General features: G+C 40.5%; 2 protein-coding genes across 2 annotated transcripts; one reads left to right on the top strand and one right to left on the bottom strand.

Moving 5' to 3' along the window:
• Positions 1-1,761: 1,761 nt before the first annotated feature.
• Positions 1,762-11,221, bottom strand: troap (trophinin associated protein). Its single transcript, XM_080294276.1, has 14 exons — positions 11,201-11,221; positions 10,861-10,959; positions 10,306-10,543; positions 9,781-10,213; positions 9,478-9,596; positions 9,306-9,357; positions 8,853-8,998; positions 8,692-8,746; positions 8,499-8,587; positions 8,332-8,403; positions 5,481-5,576; positions 5,077-5,380; positions 4,555-4,757; positions 1,762-2,171 (listed from the first exon to the last, which is right to left on the bottom strand). Exons 2-14 carry the CDS (start codon positions 10,920-10,922, stop codon positions 2,109-2,111), a joined length of 1,932 nt encoding a protein of 643 aa, XP_080150402.1. The 5' UTR covers positions 10,923-10,959; positions 11,201-11,221; the 3' UTR covers positions 1,762-2,108.
• Positions 11,222-13,266: 2,045 nt separating this feature from the next.
• Positions 13,267-22,854, top strand: LOC113013851 (DEF6 guanine nucleotide exchange factor). Its single transcript, XM_026155054.2, has 11 exons — positions 13,267-13,459; positions 15,116-15,256; positions 15,371-15,556; positions 16,379-16,606; positions 16,699-16,845; positions 19,536-19,644; positions 19,736-20,034; positions 20,120-20,286; positions 20,595-20,793; positions 21,627-21,717; positions 22,056-22,854. Exons 1-11 carry the CDS (start codon positions 13,364-13,366, stop codon positions 22,244-22,246), a joined length of 1,854 nt encoding a protein of 617 aa, XP_026010839.1. The 5' UTR covers positions 13,267-13,363; the 3' UTR covers positions 22,247-22,854.
• Positions 22,855-25,227: the final 2,373 nt, after the last annotated feature.

Genomic DNA, 25,227 nt, shown 5'->3' with positions numbered 1-25,227 from the left:
TTTCTCTGTAAAGCATTATACATTTACACATAATTCTCACAGCTAGAGTTTAGAATTAAGCTGGATCGATATTAAAAACATTAATTCTGGAGTAATGGAAAATATTGGAGCACTTTAATAAATAAGCTTTACCTCAACAAATCAACAAGATATTTAAAAATGATCCCACTACACTCTTACCCCAAAAAATCTTGTGTATTTGGTGAAACAGGAACAGTATTTCCCAATGTTACTTACAGTTTGGGCTGCTTTCCTCTGCCTTTGCTGTTGGTAATTTCATTTCAAATGCAAAGAGTCCACACCACCTATTCAACTGACTGTGACACTGCATTGACTCATTATCAGGGCTCTTTCTGTCTTGACTGTACTGGCTAACCAATCACATGCTCTGAAAGTTAAAGTAATTTCGTGAGCCTAAAGTAATTAAATAGTGAAATAAATCAATTGTTCTTTTTAGGAAAAATGAATTTATATGTTATGCAATAATGACAAATTTCATCATTTATTGTTATTATTATAATTATGTATTTAATAAATAATTTATGGCTTTCACATTACACACATTTAATGGCATATATAAGAAATTAATTATGTTTTTAATACATTATTTATTTATTTAACATTTAAATAAATAAATAATTTAATAATTATTTAATCGTGTATTTATTTATTTAATTTTGGCACTTGCGGTGCCCTACAAATTAGGTCTGTATGAACCTGTATTTGTGCTTTAGGCATTTATCAGAAGAGCTGAAAGTCACCAAGGAAACTGGCAAGTAATGAATCAATCAAGACTTATTCATGATCAATAAAAGATTGGACTAATTAAATTTAAGTTAATGTGTGCTGGGTGGTTTCAGCTTTAACTCTGGCAGTGTTCAGTGGTGTGAGAGTAAAGTGGGGAAAAGTAAAAAAACAAAACAACTTTAAGTAGATTTTTCTTTGCATAATTTACACAAGGTACATATAACCTCCATAATGTTTCTCCTGTTGCTCCTGTGCAGGTTAGGTCTGCAGTCTAGTTCAGCATGAGATGTACCTCCATGAAAACCGCTTTTAATCTTGATGTTACCTCACTAAGCACCAAATCTTGCTTCATGCAAACCTCTGGACGGGGATGAAATCAGCCCATGGGAGCAGAGGTGATTCAGCAGCTGGCTACATTTCTCATATATTACTCCATAACTCCTAACAGGACACCTCATCACATAACTGAACAGGATGCTTTGCATGTTTCAAGAAAAATGGTTGACCTTTATATCTGGCCAAGAAACAAAGTGCAGAATGCAAGACGGTATGAGATTTTGCATCACTGAAGTGTCGTTTCCATATCTCAGTGCTACATGTGAGTGAGGCAATGATGATTTCAGCAGCTCTCTTATTCACAGGAGCACAGCAGGTAGCTCCGGATGTGTGATTTGGGAGACTTTTACATTCTACCTGACACAACTTCAAAGGGATTTGTGTCTCCTCCCGGGACCAAACTAAGGATCTTTGTGGCATTAAACGAATGTGCAAACCTCTACACCATAGCGCCACTACTTAATTCTCTAAAATATAGCAAACTGTCAATCTTAACCAAACTTAAAGCATCATCTTCACAAACATGAAATAACTGAAGGTAAAGACATGAAACAAATATTTGTCTGACACTATTCAAAGTTCGTTTTTATCATGGGGTCAAATCCTGAAATTACTTCCCAAATCAACAAATCTTAAAGTGTGTATGTGCTTAAAACAAACAAACAAACCACACATGGCCAGACAGTAACAACTATTTATTATAAACACTGTACATCACAGAGATCCTAACCATTGATCCACATGTACACTACAGCCAACAGCACTGATCTCTTCATTGACCTTTTAAAAAAATATTTTTTTCAACACATACATTGGACCTAGGTCCCAAAAAGATAACTTTTAATCTACTTTATTAAAAACATACAAGTGTCTGTAGTTATGAAAGAAAAACAGTATAATTTAGATATACCCTTTTTCTTTTTGGAGCAGCCATTGACCTGGCGGCGTCAGTGTTCGACAAATATTTGTAAAGTGAAGTCAGCGGCGTTTCACAGTGAAAGCAAACACTGCAGCTGTGGTGCAAGTCAACTGTCCTGCAGCGGAGAAGGCGGACCAGACGAGAGATCGGAGCCAATTGGGACAAATCTCTGAAAAACAAAATCAAGACAAATATTTATTCTGACTGTGTTGTGCACATCAAACACATCCGACCACAGAGAATATTTAAGCTGCTGTCCTGATGTCCGAGTGTTCTGTGCAGCACTCGGATCACACAGAGTCTTATTGTGGTCAGTGTTAAGTGCTTTAAATCTTACATCAGCTACAGAAGGAAAAAACAACAACAGACAAATAGAACTGAAATTAGTAGCACAAACTGACTAAAAGGTTCAATTCGTGCTATAGAAAATTACACCTTATTCCATTTACACAGCATACTTTATACACCTTTAAAGCAAAACCAAACAAGATAAAAATAAAGCAAATGTCGACAGTTTAATATTTATTTATTGCTGTGTCCGTACTGCAGACGTACACCTATAAATCGTCCTGAACTGTATTTTTTTCAAATATGGTTTAAACAACCCGTGAATACAGTTTGGAGGTAGATCATTTTGTACATCACGTGTGCAGGGTGAGAAAGTGTGAATTAATGTAGTTTAATAAATAAATAGTAATGTGTAATTGGTGAATAATAACCTTAATCCATTTATAATTCTTATAGCTTTCTTCTGAAGCTTATAAATTGGACTCGTATTTGTTTCTACACAAGTTTCTATGAGGGAACAACAAAGTAGGTGCTCTCCATTTCTCAAGAAAACTCAACATTTTAAGGAACATATTAGCTTATTATTAAATTTGACAGCACCGAGGGTTCGAAGATCGCAGGCATCCAATAACAGATTTTCAGCCTCGATTTCTCTGGGTTCATTGAATCCTTTAATGATATTAAGTTCTGTACATGATGAGATATTCAAAGTCTTCATCATTTTATGCTAATGAACATTTTTCTGAATTTGTTCCACAATTTGTCGATGCAGTTTGAACTTCTGCCTCTCTGAGATGCTATTTTTAAACCCAATCAAGTCATTGACCTGTTGCACATTAACCTAAACGTCTGTTTCTTTTAAACACCACTAACTTTTCCAGCCTTTTGTTGCCTCGTCACAACTTTTAGGACGTTTTGCTGCCTTCAAATTCAAAATGAGCAAAGATTTTTCTTAAAAAGAGACATTATCTCAATTTAAATGTTTGACATCGCCTGTGCTTGGAAACCAGTGCATTTTGTTGTTATTTACATTTTATACAGCGTGCCAATTTTTTGGGAATTGGGGTTTTATAATGATGTGTAAAACCACAGAGGACACATGCTCATCAGATTACCTGATTTTAGTGTCTGTAATTAGCTCGCATATCTTAGACACGTCATTACAGATCAAACGACAGATGATGAAGATGTTTACGGGAAAATGATACAAATGCACAAGCAAACATCTTCTTACGCCACTCTTCATGTGGAAACTAATGGTAATAATGATACCATCTTTAATATGGACGCACTGGTACAGCTGTCTGTTTGTGAGAAAATAATGACGTGTTTAATGTACCTTTGTTTTTTCCTGGACCACTGAGTGTGAAATAAAGATGGATTGATCTTCGTTTAAGATATCTTGAGCTTCATACACTGCTGCAACAGTTATTTGTACACCGAGGGTGAAATCTCCAACTGATTTGTGCATAATTATCACACCCAATAATCAAACCGCCAAATATTATATATTTCTATAACTGATCATTAACATTGCTTTAAAACTTTTATTCATGTTCCAGATGGTCTTCATTTGAGCTTTTCTGTGCCACCACATTTCCAAAACATGCGCGCTGTCGGTCTATTAAACTGACTGTTAAGCTGAAATATATACTGAGATAGTGAGGTAAAGAGCCTGCAGACAACCCTAACAATAAGATGATCCCCTATGACACCTTCAGATCCCTGCTGCAACATCACCTGTGTTGTGCAGGGTCTATTTCTTTTATGTTTGTACCATCATGGTTTCCCTTTTCTTGGCTTTTCAAAATGGAATAATTTGAATAAAAGTCACAATTAATCAAAAATCTGAACCTGTGTTGTTCTGCCAACTATCATTTTCTCTAGAAGCACACTCTGAACTGAATACTTCCATCCATCCACTCAACCTTGATCCAGTTCAGGGTTGCACTTTTGCTCTAGTCCAGCTGTCATAGAGCAAAACATGAGGTCCACCCTGGACAGGTGACCAGTCCATCACAGAGCTGACATGGATAGAGAAACACACACACTCACTATCACACCTACGGCCAGTTTAAAGTTGCCACTTAACCTAACACACAAGTCTTTGGACTGTGGGAGAAAGCCAGAGAACCTGGAGAGAACCCACTCAGGCAGAGCGACAGCATGCTGGTATTTTCAATTCAATAAAAAAAAAAAGAAAAGAAACCATAAAGCAGTGATATAAAGTTTGTTACACTGCAGATTGTCAGAGCTACACTTACAGTGGACTCTTCGAAGTGCAAAATGGAGGCCAGAGGATTTCCACAGGAAGGTCGAAGGGGAGCAAACCCAGGGGGAGCCCCGACAGACGCTGATGTGTAGGTGGCCACCTCCTCGTCCAAACGCAGCTCCTCCAGGGGAGGAAAACGCTTGCGCAACATCAACACTGCAGAACTCACAGAGCAAGTCTTCTGACCAACGAGATCTGCGACAGGAAAAAAAAAATAATCTGCAGCCTTCGTAAAAATTAATTAAAGAATCTAATTATTTAATAGCAGGAAAATTGTGTCAATTTTTGTCACTTTTAAAATCAAATATTGTGGTTCTTTTTCTCCTGGCACTCACTTTTAGTCTACACTTTAATAAATGTCACAACAGGCACACAACATTGTTAACCCTTTCCCCCATAAAGACGACACTTGTGGTTTTCACACCACGAAACCACTCGGTTCAGAAAACAGCTTCAATGGTTACTCCGAGTCAGCTTTTAAGAGGTTAAGGGGAGTGTGATCGATCAGAGTTACCTCTGTGCGGGCGCTGAACAGCAGGGGTGATCTTACAGCTCGGTTCTGGCACAGCCAGCACCTCGCCGTGCACTGGCAGCCCCTTTCTCTCTTCTGGTGAAACTGGAGCGCGCTGGTCCTGCAGAGCGGAGTCCCCCAGCTTCTCTAAACGCGGCACTCTGAACAACTTTTTGCCAGTCGAGAAAAAGATAACAGACTCTCTGTGCTGGGCCTGCAAGAACATCTGTTCTCCCACTAACTTCTCCTCATCATCATCATCGTTGCTCCTGCTCTTCTCCTCCTCTTTGTCACAGTGAGATTTACTCTGGAGACATGAATAGAAAACAAAAATACACTGATTGTTAAGCTACTACATTAATCAGAAGAACTTAATTTAATGTGGATCGGTCGCTTCAAATTCTCACAGCTGAGGCTTGAACTGGTCGCTGCTCGCAATCTTTTTCTGTCACATTTGCGCTCTGCTCTTCTTCTTCTTCATCAAACAGTCTCTGGACCACCTCCTGCGAAAGGTTAAAGGAACTGTAACTGACACAAAATAAAATGTGCATTTGTCCCCAAAATATATTGTAGTTACAGGATTTTTTTAAAGTAATAATTTTTAAAATTATTATTATTATTATTATTATCTTTAAATCTATAGCGCATCTGTCATTATTCCATGTTAAAAAACAAACTGTTAGAAATTACTCTTACAACTTACAACATGGTTACCCTGCAGGACCAAATCAGCCACCCTACCACAGAGCAGTGTGTGGAGTCTGCCACTCCAACCACAGAGGCTTCACACATTGACTCTGTAGGACTGAAGTCCTCTAAGGAGGCTGAATTTGAGCTCAAATGTAGGATTCAGCAAGAGCAGATTGAGATGCTCCAGAAACAGCTCCTAGCAGCTCAAAATCAGCTTGAAGAGCAGGCCGTTAAACATAGGCAGGAGCAGGAGACACTCAACCTGGAAATCAGTGACCTGAAATCCCAGCTCTGCCCCAACAAGGCCCTTCATGATTTGAAGGTAGATTGAAAGAGCCCAAAGCTTCCTCACTTAAAATCCCACAGCAGCACAAAGAACAAAATTCCACTGCTGCAAATGAAATGCACAAACGTGAGCCTCTGAAAGAAAACGAGACTGGAGAACAGGAGAAGATGGAAAAAGAGGACTCACTGCCATCCACTGCAATGTCTCTGCAGGAGCCTCAGAAAGAAAAAGACACCACAGAACAACAGAAGATAGAAAAAGAAGAGTCAGCTGCATTCTCTGTACAGAATCTTTGCAAAGTCTACAAGACAAACAGAAAATGCTCAATGTCAAGGTGGCTGAACTCGAGGCTGAAGTTAAGAGCCTGCCAGAGACTCCGCCAAGTAAGAAGAAGAACAAGAAGAAGCGGAACTGTGCGCGTCCCCAATTTCACCTAATTGGTCTCAACATCAAGTCCTAAAAATCATATTTATATACAACTAAATTGTCAGTGAACATTTGAACCCCTCTCGGTCGAGACAGAAGGCCACTCCTTCCTGAGCCCGGTTCTGTCAGAGGTTTCTCCCCATTAAGAGGGAGTTTTTCCTCTCCACTGTCGCCAAGTGCTTGCTCATAGGGGATTTGGGGGCTTTTTTTTTTTTTTTTTTAAAAACACCAACCACTGATAAGTTCACTGACATCAAATTTAAGACTCAGCAAATATGGAAAAGGATCATTCGTCATCAAGTGAGGAATCATCCATTTAAAACATGTTTGCTGAGGCATATTTAGTTGTACATAAATATGATTTCTGTCACACTAAGGCCAATCACAGACTAATTTGGACAATTGGTAAAAAAATAAATAAATAAATTAGAAAAATAAAAAAAAAAGTAGTTGTGTCATTGTTTCATGTAGATTTCAAATAACATGCCATTTTATGTCAACATATTTCTGTTACATTTGTGGTGCTCGTGGTCTTATATTCTTATGATCCTGTTTATTTGATGAGTAAATCCTTCTGCCTTGCTTCACATATTTACTGCTGCTTGGCTAGCTTTAGTCACGGTAGCATCAGCACGAGTAGAAACAGATGCACATCAGAGACATCACACGTAGCTTGTGTTTATGTTCAGAGTGACATCTGATTTAAAAGCAGGCAGCAAAGCACTGAGCAGCATATCAGTCAGCACAGAAAACAAGTGCCATAAATGTCATCAATTAGGCTGGAATAATTTGTTTCTAGTGGCTTCTATTGTAAGTGCTTTACATTTCAGCATGGCATCCTGTATATGTCCTACACTGAGGACACTTGAAGCTGGTCATTTTCTTAGAATGGAGCTAAAGATAAAACCAAAACAAAACAAAACTTTCATAAGAAATCTTTATTCTGCAGTAAGGGACATTAAAAACCTAATAATGTTATCATTAAAAATATTAAAATGTGAAATAAGAGCAAAATGTATGTTTGATGGTGTCTTATTCTCAGCACTTTTTTCTAATTATTGTTCTCAGAGTTGAGATTTAATTCTTATATTTAACTCAATCAAGAAAGAAACAATTCAGTCTCTTTCCTTGTAATAAGTCAAATTTTCTTCATTTAAGCATAAATTTTAGACAGTTTTTTTCTAGTTAAAACTTTGTTATTGCTACAGAAGAATATTTATTTTACATTTACAATTTTTTTCCTGGGGACCCTGTGACACCCCTTGGAAGAGCCGTATGCTGTGGATCTCTTAAGATGTCACTGCTGGGTTTGTGAGGCCATGTTACTCCTAAATTTCTATCTTGTTCAAAGAGAAGATATAAAACAAAGTTCTAAGCTATTCGACCTTAGTGTTCTCCTTTTTTAAAAAGAATCAATAAAGAATTGAATCGTTAAACAGAATCAAAAATGGAATCGGAATCGTGAAAATCTTATCAATACCCATCCCTACCTGGATTTGTTCAACAGAGTTATACTAGAAGGTATAAAGAGATGCTTAGTGAGGCCTGTTCGCAATGAAGGATGTCTCGCTCCTTCCCCACCGCTCATCACTCCCAAAGTTGGGATACTGACATTGTAGCTTAATATTTTAAAACCAAAAAGCTTTTTTGGTTAAAACTTTTTATGTGTTCACTTAGATTAGTTCCTGATTCCCTTTTATGGTGACTAGTTAAACAATATTTACGTACTTAAGAACATCTTTTGGCACTGCCCCACACACACACACACACACACACACACACACACACACACACACACACACACACACAAATGAGTGGTATAAAATAATAGGTTAAGTCAGGGTTTCCCATCTCACCTCCTGTTGGGGCTGAAGGTTGGTTTTGCAACTCTTGAATCCAGGAGTGCCGTATGGCGACTGATGCCATTTCTGCAAACAGAAGCATTATGAGTTAACGCGGTGATTGTGCACAACACAACAGACTACCTGGACAGAGTGCCAACATACAATAAATACATACTGACCATAGCAGACAGGGGCTGATGTCTGGTGTTGCGGACTCTCTGTGGGGTCCATTTGTTCAGCGCCGTCTCTTTGAGTGCTGCTGATGCTGCTGCTCAGGAGAAAAAAGCCACGTCACATCAGATTAAAAGGACAACGAGATAAGAGTGCTTTGGGTTTTATAAAGATAACGAGTGGAGCAATGCTGCGTCTTACTTGCTGGCACAGCAGTCGCTTCTGGACGATTTTTTCTAACCGGCACTCTCTGAGCCTGAAGACAGAAGAAATTATTTCAAAGGCAGCACTTAAAAAGCAAAAAAAAGCAATAACAACAATGTAACAAGTATGAGGAAGTACAGAAGTGAACACAAATTTACTGTGTAGATTGAAGTCGCCCTGCTTGGTGGACAGACTGAACTTCGGGGTGTTGTGCCCACGGGCCCTCCGGCTTTCACTCCCTCGTTCTGGAGGATGCTTTGCAGCGCAGCGGGGTCTGGAGAGAACTGCACAGACTTCACTGATCCTGTGAGAAAAGTACAGACAACAATCATTTAAATAATATGACATGAGTGTAATACTGAACATTATGAACACCCAACTAACACTGCCTGATGTTTAGTTTGAATAAAATTGGCTTCCAGTTAATGAGACTCATAATTGTGGCATTTTTATTGGGGATTTTACACAGGACGAGAGAACACACACGTATAGTGAGATATATTTATATAGTATTTCAAAGGGACTGCTCGGCCATCTACTATAAAATAAGTCTTTTACAATGTTCACATGTATGTGCCAAGCACATGTTGTGTTCTCCATCTTACACTGACCTGCAGGGGCTCCAGCTTTCTGTCGGCTCGTCATGATGGACACTCGCTGGGGCTGCACACATGATCATTGGACACCTTTAAAAAAATGTTTACCTGCTGCAACTATAGGCATTAAAAACAAGCAAACAAAAAAAAGCATGATAAAGAATGCACCGCTGTGAATCCAACTCACCAAATAGTTGTACGGTTTGGACTGTGGAGTCGTAGGCGCCGGACCTGTGACGCCCACTCCTTCGTTCCGGAGGATGCTAAGCAAAGCCGCATGGTCAGGCTGGAAGTTCTCCCCCTTTTCTATAATGCAAAAGAAAAAAGCCCAAGAGAAACTCTCTTAATATCTTCATTTTCACTAAACAAAATAAATGGATTTCCATGGATTTAAAGGAGTGAGGGAAATACGGCCTGCAAGCTTTAAGTGATTATCCACAAAATATAGGTGGAAGTTTGTGCCTTAGATGCGATAAATAAACAAGCTTACCACCTTTTGAAGAATTGCACTGCGTGGTCCGACTAGCATGTGCTGTTTTTGAATGGTCTTTTAGACTGAGCAGGTTCATGCTATTCAAATAGACCTCTGCACTGGGAGCAGACTGTGCAGAAGTAGCAGCACTATCAGGACGGGATGACATAGCGGTGGACAAAGATGAAGTCTGAAATGTGCTGGAAGGCCCAGTTGGTCCCGATAGGTGGGAAGCATCTTCTGTTGTCTTTCCGAGAGGCTTCCCTGCAGCTTTGGTTGAGTCCTTGTTGCCCTTTAAAGCGGTTGGATGTTTAGACGGTTTTGTGTTTGCATGAGTCCAAAGCTTTGGGACAGCCAGAGGTTGGTTTTCAGCAGCCGTTCTTGTGCTTTTGGGCTGTGACAGATTAAAAGGTACAGGCCGAGTGAGTGGCTTTTTCTTCGGCGCTTTTCGCTGCAGAAAAAGGAAAATGCTTATTAAACACATCAGACTAACCCGAGTAAATAAAAATATGGAAATCTACAGGATCAAAAGGAGATGCTTACAGCCAGAGGTTTCTCCTCCCACCTGCAGTGGGACTGACTGAAGTCTGAGGGAGTCTGAAGATGGAGGGACTTTGCAAGCACCGGAAGCCTGCTTATACCTGCTTGCAGAGGTGCCTTTTTACCAGTGGCTGAGCTTCCTGGATCTTTGTTCTCAATATCTTTGTTGGAAAGGTGAGATCCTGACATGGGTTTGGAAGGCTTTGGGTCTGCTACCTTTTTGTTTTGTTCATTCTTCATTCTGAAAAAAGAAAAACGGTCAGCTTTGTCACACAACCCAGCTCGAGGCTGGGAAATCACCAGAGGCAGCATGCAAAGGGGAAAAAAGGGGGGGAAACTGATTCAAGGACAAAGAAAACCAGACAAGATGGGAGGCAGATACAGGAGAGGAACAAGCTGCCTGACATTTTTAATACCAGTACTGATTTGATACCTGAGATCTAGAAAGGTATATTTTACTATGAGACAAACAAATAAACACGCTTCTGTAGACAGACCAAATAAGTCCCAGCTCTGAAATTCTATATCAGTAACTGCGGCTCAAATCATCAGTCTCACCTCATAAAGTCACTGCGGATTTTATTCTGACTCTGTTGACGAAGGATTGGAGAAGAGTCCATGATGAGGAGATAAAGCTGTGAGGAGCAACTGAAGCAACTAAAGACAGAAAGAAATTAAAGCTGAGCAACCAAAATACCAAACAGGCTTCTAACAAGGGTAGTATGGAGATGGGCAAAAGACACCAAGCATGCAATGAAAACAACAACAAAAAAGAAACACAAGACTTTAAAACGTTAACATGAGCTAATTTAAAGTTCTCAAACAATCTGTCTAATCGTAAAAGCGCATGCCTGTTAGTAACACAGTACAAACCATCGTGCTGACTTGTGAAAATTACCCCAGAGAAGCTAGCTTTACCCCGATCACAAGCCTGGCTACATACGGACCTTCTGTGTTCTTATAATTCAACAGAGTATCCGTTTCTTCCTTCCGATCATCCAGTAAAGTATTTCAGACCGGAACAGCTCCAAATGTTTTGGTTTATCGGGTGTTTTGTGCAGATTTAAAAACCACTAGCCCCGTCTATTCTCACCACAGTGGGCTGTCAACTTCCTGGACTCATATGAGTTTGTAAAAAGCGCGCTTTGCCATTGGTCGAAATAAGAATCCGTATCAGCCAATGGCCGCGTGCGCTTTAGTCAGGATAACGTCTTCGACCAATGAGAAATGGAGTTTCATAAACAACTCCATGGTAACGACGCGAAAGTTGTTTTACCACGTGACAGCGTGTCGCCGCGGCTTCCCCCTATGTGCAAAGTACAGACATTCAGAGAAACCTATAATAATAATAATAATAATAATAATAATAATAATAATAATAATAATAATAATAATAATAATACAATCTACATAAAGCGGAGCCATTTCAAGGATATAGACTTCCAGAGCTAAAGTAAGTGGAGTTTGATTTATTTGACAAATCATGAGGAATATTAGAAGAATTTTAGATTTTTTGTTATTTTTATTTTATTTTCAGATATTTTAATATAAACATTGTTTAAATCAATGGGATCACGTCAGTTACTGACGTAATGGTTTTGTTTTGTTGTTGTTTTTAATTTACATATTTGAATATTGATGTCAGAGGTTCTTAAATTCATTGGACAGCACTAAGGTAAAGTCAAGCTACCAAGCCATTCTGCATTTGTTAGTATTTTATATGCAAATATAAACAATATACGGTAAACTTAGCTAACAAGAAGTCTACATTTAACAGACAGCTGCTAAAGTAGCGATGAGACAAGCTAACTTAACATAAAGCTAATGCAGTGATCTTAGAGAAACAATTTGTGCTGCCCAAAAAATCTTTTAATCATCCCTGAAAATTCACCCTAAGGTTAGAGAAACTGCAAAAAAAACCCTAAGAGCTGCATTTCAGACTCTGCAGGCCTAAGTCAGCATGTTAAAGATTAAAGTTCGTCACAGTACGATTAGAAAAAGACTGAACAAGTATGGCTTGTTTGGTAGGGGTGCCAGGCCTCTTCCCTCTCAAAAGAACATGGGAGCACAGCTTTGATTGCAAAATCATATCTGAACAAACCAGAAGATTTCTAGAACAGCGGGTAACATCACCAGTGGAGGGGTGATGATTTGGGCTTGTTTTGCAGATGCTCTGTGGCCTCAGGTAACAAAGTGGGTCCTCTACCAGTTGGAAGGTCAGTGGATCAATCCATGTGGCAAAGTACACTTGGGGGAAGGTACCCCGAGTTTCCACCAGTGTAATCCCAGTGTGAGCGTGCTGTGAATGTTAGAAAGCCTTTGGACATTGATACAAGTACTGTAACAAGGTGTGTGATTGGGTGAATGAGACTTGTAGTAAAAGGTATTTTGAGTGCTCAACTGTACAGAAAGGTGCTATACACATGCAAGGCCAATTATCATTCACTGTCACTTAATTGGCTCTTTATGCCTTATTTATGTTCACACATCAGTGCAGGTATCACCCAAATAAGGAGGACCTTGAAAACAAACTGAAAGATTACTTCACAGAGAAATGAAAGTAAAAGCAGCACTGCCAGGAGCCCATCTAATTACTAACTTAAATAATAAACCTTTATAATGAATGGCAAATTACTTTCTGTCCAAGGTGCACAGGAAGGGGATGGAGATTTTCAGTAAATCAGTGATATAACTTTAGAACATTAAAAATATAAAACTGTAATAACAACACTTTTTGCACAGGCGCATAACTAAACCTAGCAAGACACTTGTAGATTTCTAGGCAATGCATAATGGAGTTTTTTCTTTTAAAATTTTCTAAGGATTAAAACGCTTCTGCCACTGCAGGGCAAGATCTGACGCTGCGGTAAACAGCGAGACCCTCCCTCTTCATCACTGACCACTGTAATCCAGCAGGTGCCGCTGCCAGCAGAACAGTAAAGCCCCATGCCTGCCTGAAAGCAGCAGCACAGCGTGGGTGTATGCCTGTCACCCGTGTCAACAGTAGAGGGAAGAAGAAGAGACGTAGAGGAGGAAACCAGAAAATAACGCTGCAGCAGACATGGACTTGCGGTCTGAGCTGCTTAAATCCATCTGGTATGGTTTCACAGCCCTGGATCTGGAGAAGAGCGGGAAAGTGTCCAAGTCTCAGCTGAAGGTGAGTGAGGGATCGTCTACCTGGAAGATGGAACTAGAGAAACTTTTTTTTTCCTGCCCGAGAACTTACTCATCTCTTACCGTTTACCCTCGTTTCCTACCTCGTTGCATTTTACATCATGCGGGTTGGTTGTGAAGGAGGTGAAAGCAATTTCAGCAACAAAGCAAATTAAATCTCAAGGTTTACTACTTTTACTATGTGTTTATGTGTCAGGAAATAATGGTGTGCAACGTCTGATACTACTTATCAGAAAACATCATCATCATTAACATTTCCTGTGTAAAACTCCGTTTTTTTCAGCCGTGTACTGCCCAACAAGGAACAAATTTGTTCCCCCTATTTTGAATAAAATGCTTTCAGCTGCTGAAAGAGGGCACAATATGCACCTCTGTCCGGCGCGAGCACGAGAGTAACAGTTTGCTCTCAGTCTGTACATGAATGGGAGCCCTCATCTCCAAGCTGTGCTCACATTGGGCCTCCATGTACCAGCTTGTAGTGCAAAGGGACCCTCTGGCACAGCACCGGGCCAGAGAGCAGCCTGTTGAATAGAGTAGGTTCACAACATGAGGCCGAACATGTCAAAAAGGACATTGTCACAGGGAGAGCAGGGATAAAGTGGACACATGTTGGTGACCGTTGTCTCTTTCCACAGAGCCTAAACGAGGCTACTGTATGTTGCGTTGATCTCATTGTTATGTCACTCGGTCTCGCTGTGGCTCAGACTCCATTTCCAGCCACCTCCACGCTCCTGCGAATGTGCCGCCCGGCGCTCCTGGCTCTCAGCGAGTCAGCCTCATGACTGGGCTTATCCCCCCTCGTGCCTTCAGCCTTCTCTGAGGCGCCGCGCTGCTCAGAGGCACTCGCAGGCAAACACTTTGCATGCTTTGGCCTCAAAACTGACAGATGTTGTAGCGTTGGAGACTGGCGACAGGATGTGGTTATGGCTCAACACACAGAGAACCTAGCTGTCTGATAAAATGCACGATACCTCAAGATGTTGCATGGTTTCAGCTGAAGAAACAGAACAAGAAGGAAAAGCGTTTTTTAATCTAACTGTTTTTCACATGCTGTCAGTGATGCCACTGCTCACAAAGAGTAAAGTGTAACACTTGAAGTTTCTAATAGAACTTGGAGATGTTTTCCTGAGCTCGATTTTCATCTTTTTAAACTTTAAAACGGTCATATTGCTTTACTGATGTCGTTCCACTCTTAAACTAGTGCGTCTGAACGGTTTTCCAGGCAGCTTTCCTAGAAAATTAAAGCTTTTTGCTGACTCTGGTGACTCTTTTTTTCCATGTTTGAGCAAACACATTTTTTAAAATAGAAAAAACGATGCAGCAGAAATTTAAAAGTTCAGTTCCTCAAACACTTCCCTGGCCTTCATTCTCTGATTGAGCAGCCAGCTATATAAATATATTTATACATCATGTCACTTACCTTTTATATTCTACAGAAAGTTTCATCCTTCCTAACTCATGACGTGTAATCTCTTTTTTTAGACACTTAATTATTAATTTGTAGGCGGATGCGGTTAGCAGCCTCACAGGACAACAAATAAAACAGTTTGCACAGTCCTGTGTTGGACAACGAGAACTGAAATGACTTTCTGCTTCAGTGTTTTTCTTTTTTAAACATCCTCATATTGTGATCCTTCAGGTATTGTCTCACAACCTGTGCACAGTCTTGTGTATTCCACATGACCCCGTGGCTTTGGAGGAGCACTTCAGGGATGACGATGATGGCCCAGTTTCCAGTCAGGGTTATATGCCTTACCTCAATAAATACATCCTGGATAAGGTGATTAAAAAAAACCCAAACAAGTGTGCTCAGTTTATTTCAGCATATTGCGAGCCTCATGTGTTTCATAATTCAGACAGCTTTTTTTAAACCCCTGGTCTTGTGTCTTTGTAGGTTGTGGAAGGTTCTTTTATTAAGGAAAACGTAGACGAGCTCTGCTGGACTCTTACTGCGAAGAAAAACTACCAGCCAGACCGAAGCAGCAGCACCATTTTACCAGACAAAGATGCTTTTCGTCTCTGGTGCCTTTTTAATTTTCTCTCTGAGGACAAGTACCCTTTGGTTATGGTTCCCGACGAGGTGGGTTTAACTCTTAACTCTTATCATTAGTACGATGCATTGTTTATCGTATTGAAAATGTAACCGAAAGAGAAAAAAAATCACAAGTGTGTGTGGCAAAAGAAACCCGTTTCCAAACTTAGACCCTAAGCTACTCAACATTTCCGCGCTCTGTTGTTGAGTCTGAGATTGCACTCAGTAATCTCTGACCTAAAAATGCTGTTGGATCTTTTACAAACACCGAGTACACCAGCTGAAAGTTTGTTTCTTGCCACCATGGAACATGGTGCTCATGTCACGCAGCAGTGTGGGCTTGTTTCTCACTTGCAAAGTCTCATTTTGGTTTCCTGTCGTGTATTCTTCACAGCCGCTGCCAAGAGAAAGCCCCAATTTTTCAAGGGCAGGGTCGTTTCTGTCGCCCTCGGTTTAAGAAAGCATTATCCAGTTGTATTTTGGAGCGTGTTTCACACATCAGCCACTGTGCAAAGCACTCTGTGGTGTAGCCAGGGCTACTGTGAGGTTATACTGTTACTAGAGAAAGCCTTATTGGGAAATAGCAAAAGCTGCTTTCAGCTACACTATTAGATACAATTTTTGCAGTTGTGTTTTAAGCAGAAGGATTCAAACTACAAATAAAAGTGTAGTAACAAAGTAATATTAAAGCATTACTGTGAATTAGTCCTTAATAAGCAGGTGATGGTCACTAAAAATGGTAAATTCAGTTTTAAATACTCCTTAAAACTGCACACAAAGGTGATTGGTGTAATATATAGCTTGCTTGAGTGCAGCACAGCATGCAGGGACAGTCCAGCTGAGTTATTAATCCTGTCTCTTTCCATGCAGGTGGAGTACCTCCTCAAGAAAATATGTATGGCTATGAGTATTGAGTTCAACTGTGTCGAGTTAGAGGACTTCTTCTCTCAAGACTCAGTGCAGCAGAGTGGAATTACTGTTTGGACGTTTCTAGAGATGATGAACTCCGGGAAGGTAACCAGAGGAATTGATGCGAGCATCATCAGCATGGCTATAGAGGAAGTGTACAGGGAAATAGTTGGTGACGTCCTCAAAGAGGTAGGAAACTGATGTGCCTCCAGAATGCTGTTTTTGTTCCTCCCCGGTGAGATTTATTTCAGTGATCTGTGTGTCGGTTTGGCTGCGTTCAGGGCTATCTATGGAAAAAAGGCCAGCTGAGGAGAAACTGGAAGGAACGGTGGTTCACCTTAAAGCCGAGCAACCTGTCCTACTACACTGGAGAGGACCGCAAGGACTGCCAAGGCAATATAGCCCTGGATGAGAACTGCTGCGTGGAGGTAAACAGCTGGAGAGATAATCATCTGTGACAGCTAGAGAAACTCTTAATAACAAAATCTCCACAGCAGAAATACTAAAGCAGGCGTTTAAATGACATTCAGGCAGTGGTTCTCAGTGTAGGGCGGGGACTTCCCCAAGGTGCTACACTAAGGTTTTTTTGTAGTTTTATTTTTTATCACGCCCCTCATCTTTGATTTAACTTGTAACTTACTACAAAATTTGAAATCCTGTCCCTCCAAAGGTTAAACAAGACAAAAAAAGGGGAGCAAGTACAAAATCCAGCAAGACCCTGGAATCTGGTCAGATTAAATGTAATTCATACATTCAGTTTATACCTTTAATTTTATATAATTCAGTTTCTTTTAAGTCAAAATTATTGCTTCACGTTTACAAGAGCAAAGAATTTTTTTTGGAGTCTGAGAGAAAATGAGACCGCCCTCACAGTTAAATCAGCACAAGTCATGTCGACATTAATAAACATGCTATAAAGAGAAGAAATTTAAACGTGAAATGTCACTTTTACTCGGTGGCTCATGATTTTCTTTTAAGATGCGGGATGAGCAAAGGTGACACCGAGCCTCTCTCAAATGACTAAACTACCTTTCATAAAAGGAAGTAAATAACTGCAAAATCCAAAATCTTTCTACTCCAGTGCTTTGACTTGTGTTGGCACTGCTTCATATTTTGGGTGTCATAATGAAACAAGGTAAGACTGAAAACTGAAGCTTGCCATGGGTCATATTAAAAACAAGATTTCCTCACAAATCTCGCAGAGCTCAAGGGAACTGAGGTGATTAGTGTGCTAGCCTCACTCCTAGCTGAAAGTGAAGCAGAAGTAAGAGTGCAGCGGTTGCTATTTAAGGTGTCTTGGTCACTTTTCGTGTGGACACAGCCTCAGTTATCATACTGCGTAATACACTTGCAAGAAGGAAATTGGAAACTGTTATTAGGTTCTCTGCATTTATTGCCCATAAAATGTGGTCTGAAATTCATCCCAGTTACAGTCAAAGATGACTAAAAGCGCAATGAGATCTATTCTTGTATCAGCTCTGAGTAATTAATCGCAGAGCAGTAAGTGAATTCCCGAGTGTAGTAACTTGTAGATCCCCTCCTTAGCAGTCACAACATCCATCACATGCTTCCTGTGGCTGTTCGTGAAATATTGCAACATTTCTGGGATGTCTTGATTGATCAGCCCTCTTCAGCTCATGCCACAGACCATTTGTTGACTGGTCGCATTCGGTGTCTGGACTTCCACGCGTGCAAGTCATTGTGGCGTTAATCATGGCGAAGTACGCATGCCGAACAGCCCCAAACTATGACTATGATGAGCGATACTCCACCTACCGTGCTTTGCAATTAGGAGGAGGTTTCATCGTGGGTGTGCAGTGCCCTTTCCCCCCCGCATTGCATGAAAGTTCACGTTTGTCTCGGCAGTCCACACAGCGTCACCCCAGGTTTATTACAGAATACACAGGTGGTCCTCAAGAAACATGAGCTCGTCTTTACGATGGTTTTTGAGATTAGTTGGACTTGATGAGTACACAGTAAGAATCAGCTGTAAACAAAAGGTATTTCCTCATATGAGGACTAATGAGGGTTTATTTCACAGAATAATACAATAAAGCATGAAAAACTTTATTAAGCATGAATGAAGCCAAAACGTAATCATGACAAAGTCTCATTACGATGACTTGATTTGTTTTAGCACTTGTTTCTTTATAGAGTCCTTTAACTATTTCTTTCTTCTTCTTGATGAACCACATGCTTGATTTGGCAAAAACTTGATGGCCTACCTGATACAGGGTCATTATCTTAAAATATTGATTTCCATTTTGGCCTTCTCTAATATTTAAGGTTATGGTACGGTTAAGGTTATCACCTGTGTAGATGATGTAGACCTCAGAGGGTTAACACTACTTCGGTTTTGTGTAAATGCTGCATTGGACACATTAACTAAGGCAATGAGAGTTGTGCAGGTGCTTTGCTGTTAGCTGCTCTTCTTACCTCTTTGAATACTCAGGTTTGTTCTCTTGTTGTGATCACCGCAGCACGCCAGGCCCCAGGGAACTAGCAACACTCTTAATATCCATGCCTTGTATTTTATTGTGGACTGATTAAATACTGAGGCCTCTAGCAAAGCTGTTGTAACATTTTCTTGCTTCTCTTTATGCTTCTTATAAATCCCTAAGGAATTTACTGTGATCGAAGCATGGGTCACACCTTTAACTGGAACATCTTATTGCAAGAGGATTCTTTTAAGAAAAATCTCGAGCAAAAAGTTTTGCATATTGTTTCCAGCCTGGAACGTGACTGATGACTCATTGTGTTCATAAAAGACATTTAAAGTACAGCTCAGATTATGATCATTACAATGGTGACTTGGAATAAGTGTAGACCACAATATTGCAAAAATCCTGGCAATATAAATTCTTGCATGAATAACTAATTGAGTCACAAGTTCATCACTTCACCCAGCATGTGATACTTCAAAGGAAGCTGCTGAAATTGTGTTATATTGTAGGAAGCAGATGTTTTTTGAGCTTTCAGAGTTGTTAGAAAAATGTCCTTTTCCTGTAATTGATGTTTTTCTCCTTTATTTTTACAAAATAGACTCAAAAACTGCAAAACCATTCACAGTTAACTACTCAGTATTAAGAGATAAACTGGGTGTCCCTTTTTTGAACAGGTGCTGCCAGACCGAGATGGGAAGAGATGCATGTTTTGTCTTAAAACCCTCTCCAAGACGTATGAAATGAGTGCGTCAGACACCAAACAGCGACAGGAGTGGACTACAGGTTAAAAGAGACTCTCATTCATCAATTCACATCAATTTTTAAAAGCTTTAATTATTTATTTAGATGTTAAACATCAGTGTCTTCTTTGCAGCTATTCAAACGGCAATCAGGCTGCATGTGGAGGGGAAGAAATCCCTCCACAAAGATCTGAAGCTTAAGCGACGTGAACAGCGTGAGCTTCGGGAAAAAAGGCGACAGGCCAAGGAGGAGGAGCTGCAGAGGCTGCGGGCCTTGCAGGAGGAACGGGAGCGCAAGCTGGCGGAGCTGGAGCTCCTGAAGGAGGCGCAGAAGCAGGCTCAGGCCCTCCTGGAGCAGGATGAGCAGAGGAGGCGCCAGCAACACGAACAGCTTCAGCGTGCCCTGGAGATTCAGCTCCGTGAGGCTGAGGAGGTGAGCATGGAAACAAAGAATGAAAGATTTTAAAAGCATAAAGATGCAGATCGACTTTAACTTGCTTCTTTCTGTGTGTTACAAGGCCCGAGTCAGTATGCAGGCAGAGATGGCTTTGAAAGAGGAGGAAGCAGAGAGGCAGAGGAAGAGGATCCTGGAGTTGGAGGAGATGCAGAAACGTTTGGAGGAGGCGCTGCAGCAAGAGATTAAAGCCAGGCTTGATGAGGAGGCCTTCCGCTATGCTCAAGCAGGGTAAAGTTGTTTAAGCAGCTAGCCAGGTGTGCAGTGCAAAAAGCTTAGCGCAGGGTGGTGGAGGTTGTGTTGTGTACAAGCAGCATTTAATAAACTCTGTTGCTGAATTAGTTCACATTGCGTTATGTTCCTGAGGAAGTTGAGCTGCAAAGAGGAAGTTGTTTAACGCTGCAGCCACCTAGACCATTGTCATTGCACTCTCGATTTATCCCATCCCAGGTCCAAAGTACCTCGCTGATGAGCCCCCTGCATTTATCACAAATGATCTATTCAAAGTCTAACTTCTTTGCATTCTACATCATGCTCAGGTTGTTGGCTGAGGAGGAGGATAAAATGAAGGCTCTGATGAACCTGCAGGAGGAACAGGAGGAGTACATTGCGAAGACACAGAGGGAGAAGCAGGAGCTGAAGCAGGAAATGGAGGCCAAATCCCGGGCCCTGGAGGAGGCGCAGAGACAGCTGGAGGAGGTTCGAGCCAACCGGCACAGAGTTGACCAGGACGTTGTGGTAGGTAGAAACCCTGACACTGACCGTGTGACTCAGTTACAGCATGTTATCGAAGCTAATACCCCTCAGGCCTCAGGCCCCTAATACCACTGCAGACCCCCTGAACATGGAAAAAAATAAGTGAGCTTCTGCTGCTTGTCGTTTTTAAATAAATCACCACAGAATGTGTTGATGAGATCAGCGAGAGGCTGTCCTGTCGCAAGAGTCACTGACAATCTGACACCAAACCAATAAACAGAAGTTAAGTTCAAAATAGGCGCTTAAAACAACACACGAAAGCATCTCACGAGCTACAAAAAAAACAACCACCCACCCATCACAGTCCCTAGTCATCAGATAAAGTTAGATAACCAGGAAGTGCTGCAAGTATAACTTTGAAATTCATAATGATAAGACAGGATGCCAGATGGCAGAGACTTTAATGAGACTAAACAGACTGCCATCGTGATCAGTCCCTCAAAAGCACATGAGTTATGAACAGGATTCAAACAGGACACCATTTTTTTTCTCTTGTTGAGTGGTGGCTACTCTGTCTTTTTATTACTTTCATTATATTTGATTTTATTTGACAAAATCTGGCCTTGAGAGTGGCAGTAGTGAACCTTAACCTTATTGAGATGCAAAGTTTAACTTTTTAATAAATTGACCAGTTTTAGTGGTTAAAATACCAGCAGCACTTTGTTTATTTATCAGGTCACAGACAAAGAGCAAAAAGGAAGCGAGTTCACGTCTTAGTGGCTCTTCTGGATACTTTTCAACAGATCGAGGTTTTTGGGAAGCGTTTGTCAGTTCACTTGTTTATCAGTAGCCGCTAAGCTCTTCTTCTCCGGCAGGCCGCCCAGAGGAAACTTCGGCAGGCGAGCACCAACGTCAAACACTGGAATGTCCAGATGAACAGACTGATGCGGCCGATCGGACCTGGCGGTATGTGTCCTTGCCTGCTCAGAGACATGACAGACATGCACCGTTTCAAGACCAGATTTTCAAATGTTTCTTGCTGCATTATACCAGCAGAGAAGTGTTAACCACTTCTAGCCCTGTTGTGTTGCAGCCAGGACTGATGTGACCATTTGCTTAGCTCAGGGGCTGTGAAGTTTAGGTCAAAATAGGTGGTTCATATATTTCATTTTGAACTTCTGCAAATATACTTCCTTAAATTTGATACTATACTTTATTTTAACTGTGAATTCTGTTTTTATTTTTGGTTTTTGTTTCAGCCTAAGTCTGATTTCAATTGTCCGTTTTGTTGCTTTCATTTTCAGAGAAGAGACCATCGCTGGGAAGCTCCTTCACGAGCTTCCAGATCCCAACGCAGCGAGACCCCGGGCTGCGTCTCAGGAGTTCGGGATCGGGGGATCGGGAGGAGAGCAAAGAAAATGTTGACAGCAGAGCTGGATGTGATTTAGACAAACGTCACTCTCATGCATCTAATGGCGACATGGATATCCCCTAAATTATGAGTCATAGAGACTGCCTCGTCACAGGAAGGGCAAGAGATGGTTGTCATGTTTGTGAACAATATGAAAGCGGCGGGGATATAGCTGAATTTACCGTACTACCACGTCTACTAAATGCTGAAATATTACTGACCTCGTATCACAGACAGCAACAGTTTAAAAACATTTTAACGAGAGTGCGTTTTCCAATATCTCCCCTTCTCAAATAATCCTTTTCTGCCGCCTGTGTGAGGCCTGACGTGAACATAACTGATACCTCAGCGGAAAGAAAATGAGCGGTAAGAAAGATCCTGAAAGTACAAGGTTAGCTCTGGTGTTCAAAGAGAAAAGCCTACATGCACACAGGAAGCTCATTTTTGTGCAGCTCTGTAACTTAGACGGATACCAATGTTTCATTTCTATTGGTACAATTTTCGAGGTTGTGGGAGGTGGCTTAGGTTTTTTTGATCTAGAAACTTGGTTCAGTATTAAAGTTTACCACAATTTCACTCCTGATAAACAGGAAAGAGAAAGAAGAGGCGTGAAAGAAAAAAAAAAACTGTCATGACCTTCCTGTTTTTAATGTCATTTAACATTACTGTAAATAAAGAGAGTGAAGTTTGAAGCCGTACCTGCATCTTTACTGTGTTAAACTTAGTGCATTGTGCAATTCAAAGAAACTTTAAGGCAACTTTTTGTTTCAAATCTTAACCTGGTGCTTCACACAGTGGAAAAGCTAAATAAGAGTTTGCAAAACGAGTTGTAGTGACGCAGACGTGACAGAAATGCAAAAGACCACACGGTGTGGAAGTAAGAGTCGCAGACACTGCTGAAGTTGCACACTGCACATCCGCTTCGGTTTGAGTTGGAGTCTGCTTCACTTCTGAGGCCTTAAATGTGTCATCTCCGACTAATCTGACGCCTTCCGGGGACAAAACCTTCAGCTGGCTCACATGAGCAAACAGAGACATCCCCTGACAGGTAATGCAAACTGCATGCCAACTGCTGTATGTGCCAGTGTACTAATGCACAGTTTTAAGCAGAGGTGGCAACAAGTAGAAGCACAGATAGTAGTTTTGAAACATACTCCAGTAAAAGCTGAAGTACTGTTTCCACTTCTTTACTCAAGTAAAAGTGGAAAAGTATTGGCTCTGAAATATTCTCAAAGTAAGAGAGTAAAAAGCAGCTCTTTGAAGAACATTTCTTCCACCTACTTTTGTGCAAATCTTACTGAACCCTGTGCTATATTAATGTAATAATTAAATAATATTAGTAGATAGGAAAACCAGCTTGATTTCTGTTAAAATTTTATTTCTAATAAAGGCTCGGCTTGAATCAGTTAAGAAGAACACAAGCAGAGAAAAAATGAGGCTGTGATCTGCTTACCTGTGCTGCTGCAGCTGCTCTGAGGTTTACTGCGCCTTGTGGATTTACACACCTGAATTTAGCTGATGTTTCATGAGTTGTCCTGGCTGATTTCCATCCTCTACTGACAGTACACTGTTTAATCTTCCAGTTTATCAAACACCACTGAGCTTGTGTGTTTGCTGTTGTTTGTTAATCGGATAGAAAAATTGCATTTGAAATTACCTGCCACTTAAAAAAAAAATTACTCGTTTTATGTTCGCTCCTTTTTTGCAGGGCCGGAAGTACCACAACCGCAACTTATGGACAGCCTCAGTCGTGTTGTGCCAAAAAATAAATAAATAACTAAAAATACCAGCCCAGTTTAACCTCCGACTTTGGCACACAGTTTTGCTTGTTTCCTCTCTTTTTGTGCCACATACCCTGGTGATTATTACACGAACAGGACTGCCTTTCATGTGTTACTGTTTAGACTCGGTTTGATGTTTAAAGGCCCACGCTGACAAAATAATAACTCTCTTCAAATGCCTTAAACCAAAAGTAACAAGTAGAAAGTACCGATAATGGTTTAAAAATGTAGGAAGTTAAAGTAAAATGTTGCCAAAAGGTTGCACAGTGAGAGCAATTGATGACTATTTTATGGGGTTTTTTTTTTTCAATTTTTGAATAATCACTCTAATATTTCCCTAATATTAGATTTGCCTGATAGTTGTTTATTTAAACAACAGTTAATTTAGAGATATCATCTATATAAAATCTCTCTTCACTGCAGTTTCTGGTGCAGCAGAGCAAAATCTAAGCTGTGTCTCTCATTTGGCATACAGTGCTAAATGGAAGCTTGTTTCTGCATAAAAGACTGCTTTGTTTTCTGTTTTTGCTTTTTGGGGCAAAATTTGGAGTTATTCCTTACATATTTTGTGATTTCTCACTCATTTTTTTCAGATAGTAACCCCAAACTCGACATTTTGAATTCATAACCCCCCAAACTGACAAAAATAAAATAAAATAAATAAATAAATAATGAATAAAATAAATCTGTGGCAGAAACAAGCTTCCGAGACAGCTGATGAGACGACCTATTTTTCTTATGAGTGTTACATTTTTAAGCAGTGTCAGCTGAGAGGAGAAATAAGCTGCTACCCTCCCTCCTTCTATATTATGTCGTTCTTAATATTAGATGTTGCCTTAATGTTTATTTGAACAGAAATTAATTTAGAAATATAAACCAACGAAAAATAAAACCTCTTCTTCGATACATGGTCACTTACGGTTTCGCGTAAAGTTGATTATATATGTATAAACTAGTTGTAAGGCATGTTTATTTCCTCAAAGGCTCTTTGATTGGTAGTGGAGAGTAACAATAGCCATTTCATTCAGATTCAAAAGCGTGCAGCCCAGTTCAGTCTCTACAGTTATAAATCGCACATTTTCCCATACGGATTTCAGCCACGTGCTCTTTGTGTGTCTCCATTAAGGCAGATGCGGTCAATGTCAGTCAAAGCTGAATATATGTCCATGTCAAAAACAACTCAACCGAGACCTTGACTCTTCTGTTTGCAGTAGTTACATCCAGTCGGTTGTGCGCTCTGTGTGTATGTGTGCAGCGGGGGCGCTGTGCTGTGGCATGTGACGA

The sequence above is a fragment of the Astatotilapia calliptera genome, chromosome 20, assembly GCF_964374335.1.
Source record: "Astatotilapia calliptera chromosome 20, fAstCal68.1, whole genome shotgun sequence".
Taxonomy (NCBI): Eukaryota; Metazoa; Chordata; class Actinopteri; order Cichliformes; family Cichlidae; genus Astatotilapia; species Astatotilapia calliptera.
Note: the sequence above shows the minus strand (reverse complement) of the source record. Positions and strands in the feature narration are given on the sequence as shown.

Coding starts and splice junctions, on each gene's coding strand:
- troap (XM_080294276.1), bottom strand. CDS start 10,922: ATGGACTCTTCTCCAATCCTTCGTCAACAGAGTCAGAATAAAATCCGC. Junction 8,999..9,305: donor GAAAGCTGGAGCCCCTGCAG/GTCAGTGTAAGA, acceptor CTTTTCTCACAG/GATCAGTGAAGTCTGTGCAG. Junction 5,381..5,480: donor GACCAGTTCAAGCCTCAGCT/GTGAGAATTTGA, acceptor TCATGTCTCCAG/AGTAAATCTCACTGTGACAA.
- LOC113013851 (XM_026155054.2), top strand. CDS start 13,364: ATGGACTTGCGGTCTGAGCTGCTTAAATCCATCTGGTATGGTTTCACA. Junction 13,460..15,115: donor TGTCCAAGTCTCAGCTGAAG/GTGAGTGAGGGA, acceptor GTGATCCTTCAG/GTATTGTCTCACAACCTGTG. Junction 21,718..22,055: donor GCGGCCGATCGGACCTGGCG/GTATGTGTCCTT, acceptor TTTCATTTTCAG/AGAAGAGACCATCGCTGGGA.